This window comes from Panthera leo, chromosome B3, assembly GCF_018350215.1.
Source record: "Panthera leo isolate Ple1 chromosome B3, P.leo_Ple1_pat1.1, whole genome shotgun sequence".
Taxonomy (NCBI): Eukaryota; Metazoa; Chordata; class Mammalia; order Carnivora; family Felidae; genus Panthera; species Panthera leo.
The window spans coordinates 111961498-111982139 of record NC_056684.1 but is presented as its reverse complement, the minus strand read 5'-3'; the positions used below and the strand labels follow the sequence as shown (position 1 = coordinate 111982139).

Here is a 20642-nt window from a genome sequence, read left to right as displayed (position 1 = left end):
CAATTAGCCGTGATCCTGAAATGTCAAAGTACAAAGAAATATGTAAATTTCTTTTAGTCTTATAGTAATAACCATTCCTTCTCTAATGCCCTCAACCCAAAAGTGAAAACAATCATTCTTTAGACCTGCAAGTCTAAATGGATATGCTACCATATTTAATTCTTAGCAAGGTAGTTTGTGTGCTTCCCAAGGGTATAGATTAGAAACTAGAAGGTGAAGGGCAACTTATAAAGGCCATAAGGATTAAATAACATGCGCCAAATGCTTAGAACAAATTGAACATGTTTATACCATGTATATAGGCCTGATAATTGTTAGCTATAATTACTTAAACCTGATTGAACAAAAATAAATTATGTTCAACATCTTCTGTTAGAAAGTAGGAAATATGTAATGGTTTAAAAATTTGTGTCACAGATGGCTTTACACGAAAAGTTTTGATGTTTATACTTAAGTAATCTACATCAAAAAGAAAATATAGAAGCACTTTATTCCTTGAAATGCAACATAAATGAAGCATGAATTTGTCAATATCCAAGTTGACTAAATAGCGTGTTCCTATTAATGCTAAAATAGAAGCTCCAAGAGGACTAGGACTGTATTTGTCTCATTCACTATTGTATCCCTCACTTTAGCACAGACCCTAGCACATAGATGTTGAATACTGAATACATTATTTCCTTTGTTCGCCACATTAACTCTATTAAGTAAGCACAATTACCCCCACTCAAAGCTAAGGAAACAGAGGTAAAATGCAGTTAAGTGTCTTGAAAGTCATAGAAGACGTAGAACTTTTGATTCCTATTTTATGCTATTTTGACCATCAGAACTGACCTTCAAAATAACATTTTCAGAATTTCTTCAACCTATAAATTTTTCGTTTTTTAAGATGACATTTTTAAAAATTACTATAAAATTACTCTAAAGTAATCCTCATAAGACTTGCCCATCAACTAAGAAGCAACTAAGATATCAAACCTGATAGTATAAAAATGTTTCAAATACACATTATTAATATCATCCTCTTACTAGCAATATATAGAAAAATACTAAACCCCTGAACCGTCTTCTTACTAGCAACAGTGAAGTTCTGGTTAACCTAAGTGTTTTTGGGTAGCTGCTTCCTAAGCCACTATATAAATGTCACACCACCCAATTTTTTTATTATACATCTCCTACGCCATTACTTCATTAGTAGGTGCTACAACAAAAGGACACAAAAGATGTAAAGCACACAATCTTCTGTTTTAAGAACTTTAAAACCTACTTTGACTAAGATGTTTATACATGAAGACATTACCAAACTGCATCAAAGCAACATATGATGAGAAAAGGAAGATTATTAAATATACACTCCAAGTTAGACATACATGGTAGGCATTTTCACATACATTATCTCAGTTCTTACAACTCTGTGAAATAAGTATTGCCATCCTCATTTTGGAGAGGGAAACTGAAATTCAGAGAGATTAAATGACTTCCCAAAATAAAGACCAAATCTGGGTCTGAAATCTAAGTTTGTTTGACTCTAAAGTACTTTTGTCTTTTTTTAAAACTATACCTTGTAGCCTCCCACATATACATGATTACAGGGTATAGACAACATTTATAAATACTGCAGGAAAACAAAGACATCATTGTAGAGAATAATTTCTAGGATTTTGTTGAGGAAGTAATGCTTGAGCTAAGTCTGAAATTAAGTATAAGACTGAAACTACTGATAACAGAGGATTATCAATGTCACAAAAATTTTTCAATGTTTATTTACTTTGAGAGAGACAGAGCATGAGAGGGGGAGAGGCAGAGAGAGAGGAAGAGAGAGAAAACCAAGCAGGCTCCACACTATCGGCAGAGTCCTACAACGTGGGGCTCAATCTCACGAGTCATGAGATTGATCATGACATGTGGCAGAAATCAAGAGTCTGAAGTTCAACCGAGCCACCCAGGTGCCCCAACACAAAAATTTCCAAATGAAAAAAAATCTAAATATTTTTCCTTCAGTTTATACTGACAGGACTTAACCTCTAAAATTTTATCTTTTCTTCTGTTTCTTATTCTCTTGCATTTTTCTAACCCCTCCCATCATGATTTTCATTATGGAGACAAAAAATATTAACTAAGTCTGATATCCAATATTTCTCTTTCCAGTTGTTCAAGATGCTAAAGTATAGAAACATTGCCATGAGAGTTTAAAGTGATCTTAGAGAATGACTCCTTCTGGTTAGTGGTAAGAAAAGCTAAGAGTTAAGTAATATTACAAAACTTTACTGGCCAATCTAGCATCAGAAAGCCAGTCTTCTAGTGTTCTTCCCATGACCCAGTGCTCCTTAAATTTTTGGTGTCAAAGGACCAATAACAGAGAAGATTGATGAGGTCTGGAGCTATAAAATGGGTTGACTTGAAATTTCTTTGAAGTTTCTAATTTTATCTTAACAATTCATGTGAATTCTACATTCTGTTCCTAATTTACACATACTTAAAGCGGTTTAAATTATACATTGTCAAGTAAAATTGATACTAAGACTTAGTAAGACTAAAATTGATTCTAAGACTTAGAATCCTTAAAGAGTATCCCTTGACACAATATCATGTACCCAATATGAAAAGCAGGACACAAATTGTATAATGCCCCTTTTTACCACATCTCATTTCCTTGCCCCCTTATTTTTCAAATTAGGAATTTTTTTTAAAGCATATAGTAAGTTTAATTCCATTCTTTCAAAATGCATACTTACTGGAAAAACTGTAAAAATAACTGGATTGTTTAATTATAAAATTTAAGAAAGTTTAATTAAAATTAATATATTGAACACAAATTCACTTATGAATTCATTGAACAACCTGGATAGAACTTCTACATGAAGATACTTCATTAGACTTTTGCTTTTGGGGTGGTTGCTCAAAAATTAAACAAGACTGCATGCTATCCATACTAACTACAGTCCCAAATACTTTTGAGCAGGTTAAATAATCTTTTCTTCTTCTGTGGTATTTATCTTCTCTGCCCAGATGTGAAGGAAAAAAATCTCTTGTGGTTTTATTGCTTCTTTTTTAGGATCTTTTTTTTAACAGCTCAAATTCCAAATATGTTTCCTTGTTCTTCAATCCTATTTACAGGAGGAAAGTATAAGTTTTGTCTATTTTACTGAGTGTTTCACAAAGTACTTTATTCACCTTAAATACGAATGTATCACCAGTAAGAATAAAATTAGACTCTTATTCATTGTTTCTTCCCCAGCAACATACTGCTGATTCTCCACACCTCAGTTAATGTCAAATAGTCATACACGATTTTAATATACTTAAAACTCTTAATATATAACAACATAGGTACTGCTAGCTTATAAGGTTGTTAGCCAGTGATGATAGTATATTCGTTAGAAATTAATGATTTCCTACTTTAGCTAAACATTTAATTCTCTAATACGTTGATTTCAACCAAAAATTCGTGGAAGAATGACCAAGTTTGAGGAATAGGATTCTTTTTAACAATGGTCATACAGATCAATATTGGTATGTTTGCCTGAACACAAAATTCCATTCGGTAGAATTTAAGTTTAGTTTGCAATACTAATTTGCCTAGTTAATGACAACACCGATTCTCAAAACAAAGATATATAAACATCAATAAATAAGCTTTACAGAAAATATACAAGGATAAACTTGAGGAATGAAATAAATGCTTCAACAATTCTAGACTTACATGATTATAATCTCCTCGGTTTAGAATCTGTTAAATATTTTGAATGACTTTATTTATGAACGACTAAAATACTGCCTATATGTAATATATTTGGTGTTCTACTTTACAAGTAGTTTTTAATCTCTATTATCTAGTCTTATATTTGTTCTAATATCTTCAACTGATTACAGATCTCTATTCTCATTCTCTATATTATATAAATGCATGCATTCATTAGTTTCCTGATGTTTCTGTGAAGCTTTAACAGAGAACTAGTGTGCTCCCTGGATAAAGAGTTTATTTAGAAATAGAAAAAAGTAGGTGAAAAGTGACACATTAATATATAATGAGTTTGCTATAAACCTAAAATGTTTCCGTGATAACCAATTTTTATGTACCTAAATGTTCCCATTTTCCTGATAATAATCAGCATAACTAAAATAGCCATGTCACACTCATTATTATAATCTAATTTTCAAGTCCAAAATGATTCAAGACCATTAAGCAAAAAGAAATGCCTCTGCTAAATATTTTCCTACCACTGTTTCAAAACTCTAATATTTGATGAGAATTTCAACAGACTGCATACTACATCTATTTGCAAAATTCATAGCCAAGATGAAGACTAAAAAAAATACAGAGGATGAGAAGTTTCAAAGTATACATATGATTTTAACAGATAATAAAAAAATGTCACAATGAAAGTCAATTAAAGACTTGAGAAATGACAACACAATTTCACCAAAATACAAACACATTGTAAAATGTGTGCATAGGTAGACAATACTTTCAATCACCTCTTTAAAATAGATAAAATACTTAACATCATTATCATGAAGCATGTAGAAGATATTTTCTAAAACAAGCTCTCCGCCTTTAAGAGAGCCACAAATTATAACTCATAAAAATCACAGTTTTAAGTGTGGCCTCTTAATTCAATTTTTCTTAAGTATGAAGTCATAGTACTAAGTTCAATAAAGAAAACTTTTACACAGTAAAACTGCAAAACTTTAAGTTATATAAGACACAAAATCACACAACATAGGTTCATTTTTGTAGGGTTTTTTCTTGCACAAAATCACATGGAATATCAAGACCACAAATTTTAAGCTGTCTGTAATAAAAATCCTCTATTTGCAGACTGAGAACTTGTGTTCTTTCCTCTGATTCTTCTGTTTCCAGGCTCTGTCGAAGTTGAGTATAACTTTTCAAGTAAAAACATAAGTTATTTCTGACTTCACATGTCCATTTTATCATCGCATACTATTGTCCTCCATTACCATTTCTTCCAATTCTGAAACTTCTTTTTCGTTCCTTCAGCTATATCCTTATTCTTGACCCTAGACTTTTCCCCCTAAACTACTGTACCTCATTTTCATGAGACAGCTTCTCCAGATTACTGTTAATTCCACTGCCAAAGTTTTCTCCTTGACATCTTGCCTGTGCCACCTACCTATTCCACCTAAGCTTTTCAAGGTCTTTGCATTTCATTTTTATTCTGCTCAAGAACCTCATCCTCACAATATATTCATTTATAAGGTTGCCACTGACTTTCAACTCCCCTTTGAAATGCCAGTTTCTTCTTACCTTTAGTAAATGAACCAAATTCTCCCTTCAGATAGTCACATTTGCTCCTAATTCATCTGGGAATGGAATTCCTTTTACATTTAGCCCTCAAACACACCGTAATTTATTTAAATAGTAGCACAATAATTACATACATTGTTTCTTTAGTTGTTTCCATACCAGTATTATCCCTATTGTACTGTAGGGATAGAGATAAGGGCTGTTATCTTTCAAAGCATTCTGTACACCTATCTACTGTGTCACTTTACCCAGGTAAGAAGATTCACTAAATAAAACTATTAGGGAAAGCTTAAATTAACAACAACAAAAAAATACGTTTTGTTTTTTTTTTTTTAACGCTATGGTTTAACTTGAAAACAGCTTTGACCTTTCGTTTCCATGGACAGCTGAAATACTTTGGATTCTATTAAGCTTCACTCTTACTACTCTATCATTTTTCAAAACCGGCTGGACTGTAAAGAGCAAGTTGAAGGCTGATAGAGGCTGTACATTTTTACACCCGTGATTAGATTCTTTGAAAATCAGCAGTGTCAACTCTAAGAATTCTGATACAACTGAATCTTCACACAAGGCAACAGTTTCAGCACCAAAAGAAGAGAACAGCGCATCATCTGCTTTGGCGGGGGGGTCCCTTCCCCTCAACTGGCTTACACTAGTTTCTCTATCCCAGGGGCTTTCCATTAGGAGAATTCAACCAACCAGCATTAACATCTGGAAAGAATACCACGGCAAGGCAACCCTTTTACTTAAAAGAGAGGAAGGGGTGCCACCGATATCTCCTTTTCATAAAACTCAGCAGCCAAATAAGCTTACCACTCAATATCTACCGACAGAGATTTTTTTTTTCTACCTAATAAAAGCAAGTCTCATTCAATTTAGTCCCTTCTCGAGCACCGTCTCAACCTGTCAGAATTTGACAAGAGAAAAAAAAAAAAAATAAGAAGTGAGGGGCGGGGGACTAGGGAGACACAAGGATTCCCGTCTACATCTCTTCTTTTTCCAAAATCACAGCAAGTGTGCCTTGGATTTCCTTCACTCCAAACTAAGCCCTCAGATTCCAAATATAGTTCTTTAACCCCCACTTCGCCACTGAATTACACACAAACCTTGCCAATTACAGAACCACAGCAGAACCCCCAACAAATTGGCTTGCTATTCATCTCGGAAGTCATGCCCTGCAGCAACTGCCTACCGCCGAACTGAGGGATATTACCCAAATACAACGCAACGGAATCAGACATGCAGAGCACACACAGCTTCTGCGAGGGAGGGAAACGAGACCCAGGAAAAGTGCGCTGCTCACAAGCCTTGGGACCAACCGGAGAGGGGGGTTCCCAGAAAGGAGGGGGACAGAGAAGCCCAAGTCGGGGAATCCTACCCTCTCAAATAAAAAGCCCCGGCCGCAGGGTGCAGCCCGTCCCTCTAAGAAAACCAAGAGGCGGGCAGAGAGAGGGCCCTTTGCTGGGGAAGGCGGAATGCAGACACTTTCCGAGGTCTGGGTGCAAGCGATCCCCCACCTCTCGGGACAGACAAGGGGTGTCCCACGGGTGGTTGAGGGGATGCCCGACTGGCGACGGGTAGCCTGAGGCAGAGCAGAGTTTCGCCTGATATTCCCCAGTGTGGTGTCCGGCCGGTGCCCGGGGCAAGCACAGCTACAGCAGCGCCGGGCCGCCAGCGGAGGGGGGAGGGGAGGGAGGGGGTGGAAACGGGAATCCCCCCTCTCTAAGACGAGCACTGGCGGAGGAAGCGCGCCGGCCAGTCAGAGCGGCGTGCTTCAGGCTGCGGAGCCGGGATCCCGCCGCCTGCACCGGCAGCAAGGAGCCCCGCAGCGCCCGCCGCACCAGCCCCTCAGTCCCCGGGGGCCGGGGACTTCGGCTGCGAAGGCACTGGGGCCTGATGTCCCACGGGCCGGCCCCAGTTCCTGGGGAGCCCGCGGGAACACCCCAACCTCCGGCGGCTCTCAGCGGTTGTAAAACGCGCCCCCCCGTCCCCCTCCTCAGTCTTCCCTCCTCCCGAGGCCGCAGAGAAGAGTCACCACAGACGAGAAGCCTGAGACTAGTCGGGGACAGCGGCCGCGACGGCCCCGGACCTCCTCCCCCGGTTACCTGTGAGGACTCCGACACGGATTTGATGGTCGTGGTTAGTGAGGATCATTCCCTCGGTCGCCATGTTTCCCAGCGCAGTCACCGCACTGACAGGAGCCGGGAGAAGCCGGAGCCCGGAGCGCGCGGGCCGGGAGCGCGCTCGCCTCGGAGAGCGCGAGAGCGAGAGCGCCCGGGGAGCTCGCGGCGACCGGGCAAGGAGGGGGAGGCGGCCGGGCGCTCCGCGGCCTGCGCGGGGGAGAGGCCCGGCCGGGAGTGCGCGAGTCCGCGGTGGGGGGGGCGGAGTCAGAGCGCGCGACTCCGCGTCCAGGTCGGAGGAGGCTAGCTGCGGTAGAGGGGTCGGGGGGCGGGCCGCAGGGGGAGAGCGCGCGGAGGCGTCCGACGAGGCCGCTGAGACCCAGACCGCTCTGCGGAGAGCGAGCCCGAGACCGGCTAGATAGCAGGAGAGTGAAGGGAAAGGAGTGCACACGCTCGGAGGGTTGCGGGGGCGGACTCGGGGACAGGGGCGGAGCTACTCCGCGAGGCGTGGAACTCGTGGAGAGTGAGGGGAGGTGTGAGAGCTCGGGTTGCAGAGTACTGGGAGCGGGAAGGAGGCGGCCCAGCCCGAGAAGGACGGAGGAACGCTCCTGGGCGCGCGAGTAGCGGCGGATTGGCTGGAGAACGCGGAGCGGGTGCGCGCGGGACGCGAACGCCGCCTCAGCCGAGCCCCAGACAGAAGCAATCCCCTGCCGAGCCAGCGCGTCGTCGTTAGCCGCGGGCCAGCTCTCCGGGCCGCGGAGCCGCTCTCCCAAGGGGAGGAGAAAAGGACTCAGCATACGGGGCTTCTTCGTGCAGCCGCTCGACCCCATGAAAGCGCCAGGAAACCTGCAAGTGGCTTAGAAAGCTACGTGGGTGGCAGAACGGTGGCCACTGAAACCGAGAGCCCGCCGTAGTGAAGGAGTTATCCTGTCCCGCCTCACCTTCCCGCTTGCTTCGTCAGTCGGCTCGCCCTGCCGGAGGATTTCCATTTCTTCTCTGCTTTAGGATCCCGTTTCCAAGTGTGTACCCACAGGACGGTCCTCACAAGCGAAGCAGAGCATCCTGAATGGGGATACCTGGCTTTTCTTCCTCCCGGTGTCCCGTGGTTTCGTGGCCTTACGCTCCATCACCACCACGGTCTCTGCTTTTAGATGAAAAGCACCAATCTCAGAGAATGAGAACAACGTGTTCCTCGCCCCTGAACCACGATCGAAAGATTGGAAGTAGAAGCCAGGCCGTGACAATTGAGTTTCATTTCATCATTTGTAGGATGTGAGATTACCATAAAAATAGTTTTTGTTGTCACTTATTTTCATGTACCTTTCATAAATGTATTACTAATCACCTTTGGCAATTTCACCTTGGCTTCTTGTTGTTGTTTTCTAGCCTTTTCAATTTGGGAATTAAAAAAATAATACACACATTTTTTTTTTCCCTAATGTTCTCAGCCATGATAAAAAACTTGGGGAGCGTAAGAATGAAAAGCAAATTGTCAAAAATGTATAATCAACGTTTGTACGCAATTAAAATCTCAATTTGATGGTTATGTTTTTTTGTGCCATTGAAACATGGACTTATCCTCTAACTGAAGATTCCTATTGTTTTGTATTTCATTTTAAGTAATGGGAATACAAAGTAGATGATGGATGAAACTGAGGTGAGATAAAATAGTAAAATTTCTTTTGAGTATGTGCATTGCTAGTATTTTTTATGGTAGATAAAAAATGGAAGGCAGATCATAAAGCCACTTTAATAATCTATCACCATAGAGCCTGGTGGCCAACAGATTCTAAACTAGTTTCAAGTGAGAGAGATATATGTGAAAATACCTCCAAGAAAATGGTTACGTTGCTGCCTTTGCAGTCTATATTGCAATCTTTTGCCTTTGCAATCTTTATTCCCCACGGCTCCCTCAAATTTGAAATAGTTGTAAAATGTCTTGAATTTTTAGAGAAATTCTAACCCTGCCTACTAATAGGTTCTATGACCTTAAACTAAGTTTGGGGTTTTTAAGGTTGCAGACTAAATAAGCACCCTCTGAACTTAGAATATTCTATAATTATCTGTGGAAAGAAACTGGTATTTTCCTTTCACAATAAATAACAGAAAACAAGGGACTTCCTGTATCTATAAAAGTAATAAGGGTGAAATTCATTAAAATTTAATTAACCCTAACATATATGGAGGTTTGTTTGCTGAAACTACTAAAATTGCTGAAAAAAACTAGTATTAATAGAACTAAACTAGACAACTATAATATGTGCTTGTCTTCCAACAGTTTTCCTCAAGTGTATTCATCTCTGCTAAATTTAGCAAACTGTAACAAAATTTGCACAGGAAGAACTCACTGACTTTACTGTCTAATGTGACTTTTTTAATGTTTTTTTTATCTTTATTTATTTTTGAGAGAAAGAGAGAGAGGCAGAGTGTAAGCGGAGGAGGGGCAGAGAGAGAGGGAGAGAGAATCCAAAGCAGACTCCAGGTTCTGAGCTGTCAGCACAGAGCCCCAACACAGGGCTCCGACCCACAAACCATGTGTTCATGACCTGAGCCGAAGTCAGATGCTCTACCGACTGAGCCACTGGGGCACCCTGCAATGTTTATTTTTGAGAGAGAGAAAGGCAGAGCGCAAGCAGGGGAGGGGGCAGAAAGGGAGGGAGACATAGAATCCAAAGCAGGCTTCAGGGTCCCAGCTGTGAGCACAGAGCCCGACACAGGTCTTGAACCCGTGAACCGCGAGATCTTGTCCTGAGTTGAGGTCCGAGGCTTAACTGACAGACATCCTTACTCAGGTGTCCCTAATGTGACTTTTCTTTTACTGCTGCTTATTGAATGAACATTGCAGTATGCACATGCTTTTTTACTCTTGCTATATAGTATGGCATTTCTTCAAAGTTCACCCTGGAAACAAGCGCTATAACAAAAAAATTTTCTGGTAAGAAGAGAGTAGCATTTCCAAATTTTGACAGATGTCTCAGGAATATACTGAGGGGAAAGGGGAAACAAAAAGTGAAAAAAAGTTTGTATCTAAAGAATTAGAAGGGCCCAAGGATTCACTGTCTCTATTAAGGTTTTAGTAATGAAAACAACAGGGGTTTACATTTACTAAAAATTAACAAAAGATAAGCATCTGACTTTCATAATGATTTTCATTTTGAAGATGAAAGACAAATGAGTTACTAAATGAATAAAAGTTGTGTTTCCATTTAGTGTAACACTTAAAGTGTGTTTACACTTAGCCCTCCTGGTACTTGAGTTTTCCTATAGTTAATTACAATTTCAGTATAAGGCAAAAGCTTACTGGCTTTTCTGGGGTCAGACTCTCCTCATTGATGTTAGATATGAGAAAGAACAAATTTGGCAATGGATTATTCTCCTTGTAAGGCTTATTCGATTCTTGCCCTCTTTCCTGATAGGCTAATGACCACAATTAAAACAGTCAATTAGGGGCACCTGGGTGGCTCAGTCGGTTGCACGTCCGATTTCCGCTCAGGGCATGATCTCACAGCTCATGGGTTCGAGCCCCATGTCGGGCTCTGTGCTGACAGCTCGGAGCCTGGAGCCTGCTTCTGCTTCTGTGTCTCCCTTCTCTTTCTGCCCCTAACCCACTCGCATTCTGTATCTGTCTCTGTCAAAAATAAATAAACATTTAAAAAAAAACAGTCAATTAAAAATGGGTGCAACATAATTGAATTTTTTTAATGCCATTGAATTGCACATTTTAAAATGATTAAACTAGTAAATTTTGTTGTATGTATTTAGCACAGCAACAACAAAAATTGGTACAAGGTGAAACTCTGGTTGATTTTAACCTATTATTTTCCCCAAAGGATGCTTGATTATAGTCAAGATGAATTTTAGACGGGCTGAGTTAGGCAGTGTATTAGTTCCTAAGTTAGGATGTCATAACTAAGTACCATGAACTGGGTGGCTTAAAACAATAGAAATTTATTTTCTTAAAGTTCTGGAGCCCAGAAGTTAAAATCAAAGCAAAGCCATTTTCTCTCCTGATTGATTTTTCTCTAACTGTATAGTGTGATTATCTTTCCATATCAATAAATATGCTTCTATAACAAAAAAAGGGGGGGGGGGCGCCTGGGTGCCTCAGTCAGTTGAGTGTCTGACTTCGGCTCAGGTGGTGATCTCACAATTCGTGAGTTCAAGCCCCACATCGGCTTCTCTGCTGTCAGCACAGAGCCCACTTGAGATCCTCTGTCCCTCTCTCTCTGACCCTCGTCTGCTCATTCTCTCTTTCAAAAATAAATAAATACTATTTAAAAACAAAAATTCTTCCCTGCCTCTTTCTAGCTTCTAGTGGTTGCTGGCAGTCCTTGGCATTCCTTGGCTTGTAGCTGCATCATTCCAGTCTTTGCCACCATGGCTTTCTTGCCTATATTTATTTTCACTTGCCCTTATTGTAAGGATATCAGTCATTGGATTTAGGGCCCACTATCATCCAGTATGACCCCAACTTAACAAATTACATCTGCAAAGACCCTATTTCCAAATAGGTCACATTGTGAGATTCTGGGTGGATGTGAAATTGGGGGGAAACTATTCAACCCAGTACAAAAATTCTAGTTAGAATTTTCCAAAGTCAGGTGAGATAAGTTTATACACTCCTACTAATGAAATTGACATTTTGCTTTTTTTGATGCCTTTGTTATTTTTTAGTGAAGTGAAGGTGAGCCATTTATCATGTCCATGGACAACTGTGTCCATGGAGTTTGATGGGGCTTATTCGAGAACAATTAGGACACTGTTTTCCAATGTCTTCCATGTTTATAAAAACAAATTCGAACTTTTCCTTGGGCTTTTGATATTGTATTTCTGCTGCCCAGATTTCTGCTTGAATACTTTTGTGCCTAGGTCCTTCATATTTTTCTTACTCCAAATGTATAAGAACATTTTGGCTACAAGTGACTGATCCTAGTTTAAGTCAAAAGGCTCATGCAGTTATGAATTCCATACATGTATATAGCTTCAGGGTTGGCTAGATTCAGAATCTGAAACCATGTCATAAAAATGCCATCTTTCAGCTATGCTTTCTCCTTTGTTGACTTACTTCTCATATTGGCTCTTCCTATGTAGTGGCAAAATTGGTATTGTCTTTTGTAAGCAATAATTTAGATCGGTAGTTATCAAGTTTTTCTGGGGACACCTGGAGAACCCAGGACCCTTTTGGAGGGTCTTTAAGGTCAAAAAGATTTTCATACTTAATACCAAGGCATTATTTGTCTTTCCAATCTCATTTTCTCTTTAGATACAGTGGAATTTTTCCAGAGGCTACATGATATGCAATGATATCATCACCCTGACAGCTAATGAAATGTGTTTGTATATTTCTATATTTAAAAATTGTTTTAATATGGTAAATATTTATACATGTAACCTACTTAAAAGTTCTTTGGAGTCCTCAATAATTTTTAAGGGTGTAAAGGGGTCCTAAAACCAAAAATCTTGAGAACCATAGAACTAGGTCATATCCCCACCCCCAAAGTACTTACACTAAAGCAAGTTAACCCGATTGGTTAGGCCTCAGTTATGTACTCACCCAGAGGATGAGGATCAGCTGACCCCTACCAAATGGCTAAGACCAAGGGAGGGGGGATCAAGGTACCATAGGTAAGGCTAGTGCCTCGATAGGTTCACAGTTAGTTCAACTCTTCTTACAGACTCCTATCTCTCTCCACCGTTACTATAGATTTTATTCTTTTCTGAGGACACTAATTTGTATGTTTAATACCACCCACATTATCTCCTGTTATCATTCAGAAGATAGAGAAGCTTTTCCTGGTATGTCATGACAACTTACACACAATCATCACTTATTTATGTCTGCTTATCTATAAAAGAAGGAAACAAGGAGGGGAAAAGTCAGATTTCTACAGAAAACACTGCTTTTTCTCCTTCCTTAATTCAAATAAAGGGTAGACTATAGAAGAGGAGGACAGTATTTGCTAGAAGAAGAAGAAGGAATTATCAGGTAAGAGAAAGGAAAGAGAGATTGTTAAATCAAAAGTAACATTAGGTTCCTAGAAACTACTTGATTTCTCAAAAGCACTCTGTCTATAAGGCCTTCAGGTTTTAGGATTCAGTATACACAAGCCAAGAAAAAATAGTCCGAAGCTTGAAAACTGACATGGTTTGAGTTTAAATTTTATACTTTTAAAAAAACGAAAAACATCATGCTTTTCCTAAATTATTATAATTAATTGGTTTCCATGATATCAAACTTAGCTTAAAGCCCAGCTATTCTAGGTAAATATATTTGTCTCTATAAAAGCAATATACAATAAGAAAATTATTATTATTTTTAACTTTGTGATTTAACTTTATTTTTTATTTTTAAAAATTTACATCCAAATTAGTTAGCATATAGTGAGGCAATGATTTCAGTAGATTCCATACCCTCCAGCAACCCTGTTTGTTCTCCATTATTTATGAGTCTCTTTTGCTTTGTCCCCCTCCCTGTTTATATATTATTTTTGTTTCCCTTCCCTTTTGTTCATCTGTTTTGTCTCTTAAAGTCCTCATATGAGTGAAGTCATATGATTTTTGTCTTTCTCTGACTGACTAATCTCACTTAGCATAATACCCTCCAGTTCCATCCACGTAGTTGCAAGTGGCAAGATTTCATTCTTTTTGATTGCTGAGTAATACTCCATTGTATATACATACCACATTTAATGAGAAAATTATTTTTAAAAAGAAAGAAAATTATTTTGTTAGCCTAAATAACCTCATTCTATCCTAGATTGACTAATAATTGGAGGAAATGTGATATATAGGAATATTTAAACAGTGTTTTGGCTTAAAATGATTCTTAAAGTTTGAAATGTTATAAAGCATAAGTGAATATGTGAAGGAAGTAGAGCTGATGACCACTCATTTTTACCATATAGTAATTACATTTCACATTTATATTTCTGTGGATCTCCTGCTGTGGGATTGATTGGTTACAGAGCAAGTATCCTTTTCTAACATGGAAACTGGTTCTTTTACAACTCCTAATAGTTGATGATTAAATACAGAACATATGAAGTAATAGAGACTTTGAATTGTGAACAATACAAGCCCCTCCCAATGTGCCAGAGGGGCTGTTAGAAATTTGCCTTGGCATGTGACAGATTTCAGAAACCTCTGCCTATAAAAGAAGACACCACACAAGGCGACCATAGTCAAGTGACCATAGACCATACTAAAGCTGGATTTTCTACCTGGATCTAAAAGTGTAAGGCAATATGCTTGCATACTGCCACATGTCCTTTTGATGATTGCAATTCTAGACTAAAGATGAAAGTATCATCCTGTTGTTGGCCTTATTTCATTTAGGAAAGAAGTGTAACAAGCATTTCTAATCACTTTGTGGTCATTGCAAAAAGGCAACTTTTGGAAGTGAAATGTTAGCAAATATTCCCTGAATAGCTCAAAAGTCAAGGTAAAATAAATAAGCTACAAAAATAGTACTATCCAACATTATGGTTTGTAAATGTATTACTAACGGGACAAAGTTTTCCTCAGCTGAGGTTAAAACTGAGAAGTATCTCCCAAGTACAGTCAAGAATCAGAGGTTTTATTCTCAGAGAAACATAGCTGAAATATTATGAGTGTACATAAAACTGTAATAATGTTTCAATTCCATCAATACTTTCTGATTGCTAATTCAGTTTCCCTAATAACTTAATTCTTAAATGGGAATGCCCTAAATATAGACATATTCCAACCACCTTGGAAGGTATAGCCATCATTGTAATTTATTTTTTTTTTCAACGTTTTTTATTTATTTTTGGGACAGAGAGAGACACAGCATGAACGGGGGAGGGGCAGAGAGAGAGGGAGACACAGAATCGGAAACAGGCTCCAGGCTCCGAGCCATCAGCCCAGAGCCTGACGCGGGGCTCGAACTCACGGGCCGCGAGATCGTGACCTGGCTGAAGTCGGACGCTTAACCGACTGCGCCACCCAGGCGCCCCAGCCATCATTGTAATTTAAATTGATTGCATTTATCAGTGATTCTCTTGGGAGTTTGAGGAGTTTGGATGAGCTGCTGATCTGTTGGGTAAGTTGATCAAATAAATTTGTACCTACAAAGGTAAGATCTATATTCTGGATTTATCAAAATGCAGATACTCACAAATATCCAGCCAACCCAAATGATAACTTTGTACTGCCATAGAAGTGCAAATCAGAGGCCAATGTGAAGTTTTACAAAGTAAGATAAAAGGCTTTGATATTTCCGTTTTGTGTTTTGAAGAAACTGAAAAATTTGGAGGATTTGAAGGAAAGGTGGTAAGTGTGACTGATAGTAAACATACAATTTTGACACTTTGGTGATGGCAAATGATTCATTGTGTAAGAAGGGATAAATCTTTCCCAACAACTAGTTTATTTCATGCCTTAGTTAATGAAGAAAAAAGGGGGGAAAGGTCAGATACTCATCTAAACCTATTGAATGACAAACAAAAAATGTGCATATGATTTTTAAAACATTTGAATGGTGCTCTTTTAATCCAATTTTAAAATTGGGAATCTAAGACCCTGAAATTAAATTACTTATTTAAGTAGTCAGTGTACAGTCAGATTTTATATTCTTGACTTCAGCTCTCATTGCTCTGTCTAATCCAATTGACTTGGGAAGTCTCTCAGGACTGCTGAAGCATACAAGGACTAGATAAGTACAGAGGTGGCTTTCTTGAAACAGAATATGGATTACATATTCATTTTACTCAGTTGGGAGAACATGAAACTATCTCTGGGTTGCCGAACCTGTTATTTATGTGGTCAAGAGAGGAAAGATATGAATTAGATTGGAATATGAACTGGTACTAAGAAAACCTGAGCTCTGGTAACTATCCTAACTGTTAACATCCCCAATTAACTGTGGGACTTTGGACACTCTTTCAACAAAGCTGAACTCCAGTTTCCTCTTCTATAAAATGAAGGAACATCATACTCATTTAAAGTTCCTTCTAATACCCAAATTCTGTGATTACATATAAACATTTTCAAGTCTAAAATTAAATTTTTTTAAAAGTTTATTTATTTATTTTGAAAGAAAGAGAGAGCAACTGGGAGAGGGGCAGAGAGAGCGAGAGAGAAAATCTCAGTCAGGCTCCCCACAGTCAGCACAGAGCCCTAAATAGGGCTCAAATTCACAAACCATGAGATCATGATCATGTCATGTGTCATGACCTCAGCCAAAGTTGGACGCTTACCTGACTGAGCCACCCAGGTGCCCCCAAAATCACATTTTTAAATACACCTTTACAGATTTAAATTAACCTTGGGGGAAAGAAAATTTTTAATCAGACGGCTTACTTTGCTCATACCAGAATATAACAAGGGATTCCTACAGACTAAGACATGTTTTGTAACAAATAAACTTTCTCCCTATTGACAGGATTCTGGAAATTAATGACCACTTAGTGTAAACAAAAGATCTGAAAATCTTGGACAGCAGTATGATCCAAAATGACACAAGACAAGGTATCAAGAGACCTGGGACTTTACAATTAACTGTCTGAGGCATTATGCAATATCTGAGCTTCTATCTACTCTCAGGTACTGTGTTAGGTGGTCAAAATGAAAAGATAAACAAGACATAGTCCTGGGCCTCAAAGAGTTCACAATCTGGTGAGAGAGAGAGATAGTTGGAGAAACAAACACTTCCAATATAATTCATTAAATGTTATGATAAAGGCAAAAAGACCTGGAACAGTGATTCTCAAACCCAGTTTCGCATAAGAATTTCCAAAGGAACTTTTAAAAAATACAGATGCTCTGGGGGTGGGGGGTGGGAGGGAGGGGAGGGTGGGTAATGGGCATTGAGGAGGGCACCTGTTGGGATGAGCACTGGGTGTTGTATGGAAACCAATTGACAATAAATTTCATATTTAAATAAATAAATGAATGAATGAATAAATAAATAAATAAATAAAAATTAAAAAAAATACGGATGCTCTTGCCCTATCTTTGAAAGATCATGACTTAATTGTCTAACAGAGGGGTCCAGTGAATTGGGTTTTTTAAATATTAATATTAAATTTATTTTAAATTTATTTTTTAAATTTACATCCAAGTTAGTTAGCATATAGTGCAACAATGATTCAGGAGTAGATTCCTTAATGCCCCTTATCCACTTAGCCTATCCCCTCCTCCCATAATCCCTCCAATAGCACTCTGTGTGTTCTCCATATTTAAGAGTCTCTTGTTTTGTCCCCCTCCCTATTTTTATATTATTTTTGCTTCCCTTCCCTTGAGTTCATCTGTTCTTTGTCTTAAAATCCTCATATGAGTGAAGTCATAGGATATTTGTCTTTCTCTGACTAATTTCGCTTAGCATAATACTCTCTAGTTCCATCCATGTAGTTGCAAATGGCAAGATTTCTTTCTTTTTGATTGCCGAGTAATACTCCATTGTGTATGTGTGTGTGTGTGTGTGTGTGTGTGTATACATATATTTGTGTGTGTGTATATATATATATATAAGAAAGTAGTCCAGGTTCATTCTTCTGCATGTCGCTGTCCAGTATTCCCAGCACCACTTGCTGAAGAGACTGTCTTTAATCCATTGGACATTCTTTCCTGCTTTGTCAAAGATTAGTTGGCCATATGTTTGTGGGTCCATTTCTGAGTTCTCTATTCTGTTCCATTGATTTGTCTGTTCCTGTGCCAGTACCATACTCTCTTAATGATTACAGCTTTGTAATACAGCTTGAAGTGTGGGATTATGATGCTTCCAGCTTTGGTTTTCTTTTTCAAGATTGCGCTGGCTATTCAAGGTCTTTTCTGGTTCCATACAAATTTTAGGATTATTTGTTCTAGTTCTGTAGAGAATGATGGTGTTATTTGATAGGTATTACATTGAATATGTAGATTGCTTTGGGTACTATTGACATTTTAACAATATTTGTTCTTCTTATCCAGGACCACGGAATCTTTTTCCATTTTTTTGTGTCCTCTTCCATTTCTTTCATAAGCTTTCTATAGTTTTCAGTGTATAGATTTTTCACCTCTTTGGTTAGATTTATTCCTGGGTATTTTATGGTTTTTGGTGCAATTGTAAATGAGATCGATTCCTTGATTTCTCTTTCTGTTGCTTCATTGTTGGTGTATAGGAATGCAACCAATTTCTGTGCATTGATTTTATATCCTGCAACTTTGCTGAATTCATGGATCAGTTCTAGCAGTTTTTTGGTGGAATCTTTTGGGTTTTCCATATAGAGTATCATGTCATCTGTAACAAGTGAAAGTTTGACCTCCTTGCCTATTTGGATGCCTTTTATTTCTTTGTGTTGTCTGATTGCTGAGGCTACTTCCAATACTATGTCAAATAACAGTGGTGAGAGTGGACATCCCTGTCTTGTTCCTGACCTTAGGGGGAAAGCTCTCAATTTTTCCCCATTGAGGGTATTAGCATTGGGTCTTTCATATATGGCTTTTATGATCTCAAGGTATGATCCTTCTGTCCTTACTTTCTTGAGGGTTTTATCAAGAAAAGATGCTGTATTTTGTCAAATGCTTTCTCTGCATCTATTGAGAGGATCATATGGTTCTTGTCCTTTCTTTTATTGATGTGATGAATCACATTGATTCTTTTGTGTATATCGAACCAGCCCTGCATCCCAGGTATAAATCCCACTTGGTCGTGGTGAATAATTTATTTTAAATGTATTGTTGGATCTGTTTGGCTAATATATTGTTGAGGATTTTCGCATCCATGTTCATCAGGGAAATTGGTCTATAGTTCTTTTTTAGTGGGGTCTTTGTCTGGTTTTGGAATCAAGGTAATGCTGGCTTCAGAGAAAGAGTTTGGAAGTTTTCCTTCCATTTCTATTTTTTGTAACAACTTCAAGAGAATAGGTGTTAACTCTTCTTTAAATGTTTGGTAGAATTCCCCTGGAAAGTCATCTGGCCCTGGACTCTTGTTTTTTTGGGAGATTTTTGACTACTAATTTGAGTTCTTTACTGGTTATGGGTCTGTTCAAAATTGTATGTCTTCCTATTTCAGTTTTGGTAGTGTATATGTTTCTAGGAATTTGTCTATTTCTTCCATATTGCCCATTTTATTGGCGTATAATTGCTCATAATATTCTCTTATTATTGTTTGTATTTCTGCTGTGTTGGTTGTGATCTCTCCTCTTTCATTCTTGATTTTATTTATTTGGGTTCTTTCCTTTTTCCTTTTTGATCAAACTGGCTAGTGGTTTATCAATTTTGTTAATTCTTTCAAAGAACCAGCTTCTGGTTTCATTGATCTGTTCTTTTGTTGTTGTTCTTGTTTGTTTGTTTGTTTGTTTGGGGTTGGTTTTTGGTTTTTTTTTGTTTTTTTTTTTGTTTTTTTTTTGGTTTTTTTTTTTTTTGGTTTTGATAGCATTGATTTCTACTCTAATCCTTATTATTTCCAGTCTTCTGCTGGTTTTGGGTTTTATTTGCTGTTCTTTTTCCAGCTCTTTTAGGTATAAGATTATGTTGTGTATCTGAGACCTTTCTTCTTTCTTTAGGAAGGCCTGGATTGCTATATACTTCCCTCTTGTGATAGCCTTTGCTGCATCCCAGAGGTTTTGGGTTGTATTGTTATCATTTTCATTGGCTTCCATGTACTTTTCAATTTCCTCTTTAACTTCTTGGTTAGCCCATTCACTCTTTGGTAAGATGTTCTTTAGTCTCCAGGTATTTGTTATCTTCCCACATTTTTTCTTGTGGTTGATTTCGAGTTTCATAGTGTTGTGGTCTGAAAATATGCATGGTATGATCTCGATCTTTTTGTACATGTTGAGGGCTTTTTTGTGTCCCAGTATGTGATCTGTTCTAGAAACATTCCATGTGTGCTGGAGAAGAATGTGTATTCTGCTGCTTTAGGGTGAAATGTTCTGAATATATCTGTTAAGTCCATCCGGTCCAGTGTGTCATTCAAAGCCATTGTTTCCTTGTTGATTTTCTGTTTTGACGATCTATTCATTGTTGTAAGTGGGATGTTGAAGTCCCCTACTATTAAGGTATTATTATCAATGAGTTTCCTTATGTTTGTAATTAATTGATTTATATATTTGGGTGCTTTTACATTTGACACATAAATGTTTACAATTGTTAAGTCTTCTTGGTGGAAAGACCCTTTATGATATAATACCATTTTTCATCTCTTGATACAGTCTTTATTTTAAAGTCTACATTGTCTGGTATAAGTATGGCTACCCCAGCTTTCTTTTGTCAACCATTAGTATGATAAATGGTTCTCCATCCCCTTACTT

General features: G+C 38.4%; 1 protein-coding gene across 3 annotated transcripts in view; it reads right to left on the bottom strand.

Annotated features, from left to right (window-relative positions):
* Nucleotides 1–7975, bottom strand: part of GPHN (gephyrin) — a 611925-nt gene extending 603950 nt beyond the window's left edge. For all 3 annotated transcript variants that reach the window (XM_042943539.1, XM_042943540.1, XM_042943541.1), the window contains exon 1: nucleotides 7375–7975. In XM_042943539.1, coding sequence (XP_042799473.1) covers nucleotides 7375–7438 — 64 coding nt within the window. In that variant the 5' untranslated portion in view covers nucleotides 7439–7975. The remainder of the gene's footprint in view (nucleotides 1–7374) is intronic.
* Nucleotides 7976–20642: the final 12667 nt, after the last annotated feature.